At 37.8% G+C, this 1,327-nt stretch overlaps 1 protein-coding gene across 1 annotated transcript; it reads right to left on the bottom strand.

Annotated features, from left to right (window-relative positions):
* Positions 1–438: 438 nt before the first annotated feature.
* On the bottom strand, positions 439–882 carry LOC135216519 (uncharacterized). Its single transcript, XM_064251892.1, has one exon. It carries the CDS (start codon positions 880–882, stop codon positions 439–441), a length of 444 nt encoding a protein of 147 aa, XP_064107962.1.
* Between the last annotated feature and the right edge of the window lie 445 nt (positions 883–1,327).

Here is a 1,327-nt window from a genome sequence, read left to right as displayed (position 1 = left end):
TTGGATTTTGTAAACGACAGTAACATCTCTAACCTTGTGATCTCTGCTTGACAGGACTGATGTTACCTGGGCAAGTTTCCATTGTCCACGTATGGTGTTGCTGTCTTGTACTAGTACGATATCACCAGGTTTAACATTCCTTTTGTCCACATGCCATTTTTGCCTTACCATTAAAGTTGGAAAGTAGCTCTCTGCCATTTTTTCCAAAAAACAGTCGACGATAAGTTGCATGAATTCCAACCTATCCTTATAGTTTTGATTCTACAAATTTTCATATCTGCTTAAACTTTACTACTTGCTCGGCCTAATATCAGGTCATTAGGACATAAGTATGATCCAAGTTCACAGTCACTGCCAGGTTTGATGCCAATCGGTCTGGAATTCAATAAATCAGCTACTTCAAAAAGCACTGTTTGCATTTCTCCGAATGTCAGTTTACTATCGCCAATAGCAATGAGTAGCACGTTTAACAGATTTTATTAGTGCTTCGCTACATCCATTCTGCCAAGGAGCGTCAGCAGACTTATTGAAAATCCAAGTAGTACCACCGTTAGCACCATATTTTTGAATCTTTGACTTGTCTAACCTGAGTTCCTTGCAAGCAGAAACTAATTGACTTCCCAAATCAGAATGTATGGTCTTAGGATATCCTCTAATAGTTAAAAATCTCTGGAAAACTGTCAAGAAACCTTTTGTGTCATAACTTTCTGCCAAATCTACATATACTGCTCGTGAAACAAGGCAATTGAATATTACCCCATAAGCTTTTCCATATGTTCTACGTTTTACCGTATCTCTAATAGTAAGAGGGCCAAATAAGTCTAGTGAAGTATGGTAGAAAGGTGGAGTAGGACGTAATCTTTCCTGGGCAACTTGACCCATCTTCTGAGCAACAGTTTGAGAACTTATTCTTTTACATGCGATACATTTATTCTTAATAAGCCTTATTAGTCTTCTGGCACTAATAACCCAGTACTTATATTGTAAATTTAGCTAAAGTAGTTTTCGACTCCGCTGTGGTCACTATTATGCAAGTGCTGAACATATATTGATAAGGTAACTATTTGACGGCATCAAAATAAATCTGTCTTGGTTCCAATTTTCCTTTAACCAATTTGCAATTCTCTCACCTACGAATATGATCCCGTTGTCTATACTTGGACCCAAACGACGGTAGGCCTTCCTCCAATCAGATTGTAACTTGCTTTGTTCTGTCTGTATCAAATACATTTCTGCTTCATGCATTAATTCAGGAGTTGGCAAGCATGCTATAGCCTTTAATGATTTAACTTTAATTGCTGCAATAACTCTTGCAGTAACTCGCAGT

The sequence above is a fragment of the Macrobrachium nipponense genome, chromosome 6, assembly GCF_015104395.2.
Source record: "Macrobrachium nipponense isolate FS-2020 chromosome 6, ASM1510439v2, whole genome shotgun sequence".
NCBI classification, from domain to species: Eukaryota; Metazoa; Arthropoda; class Malacostraca; order Decapoda; family Palaemonidae; genus Macrobrachium; species Macrobrachium nipponense.
The sequence above is the reverse complement of the archived record's forward strand: the minus strand, read 5'-3'. Positions and strand labels throughout refer to the sequence as shown.

Coding starts and splice junctions, on each gene's coding strand:
- LOC135216519 (XM_064251892.1), bottom strand. CDS start 882: ATGGGTCAAGTTGCCCAGGAAAGATTACGTCCTACTCCACCTTTCTAC.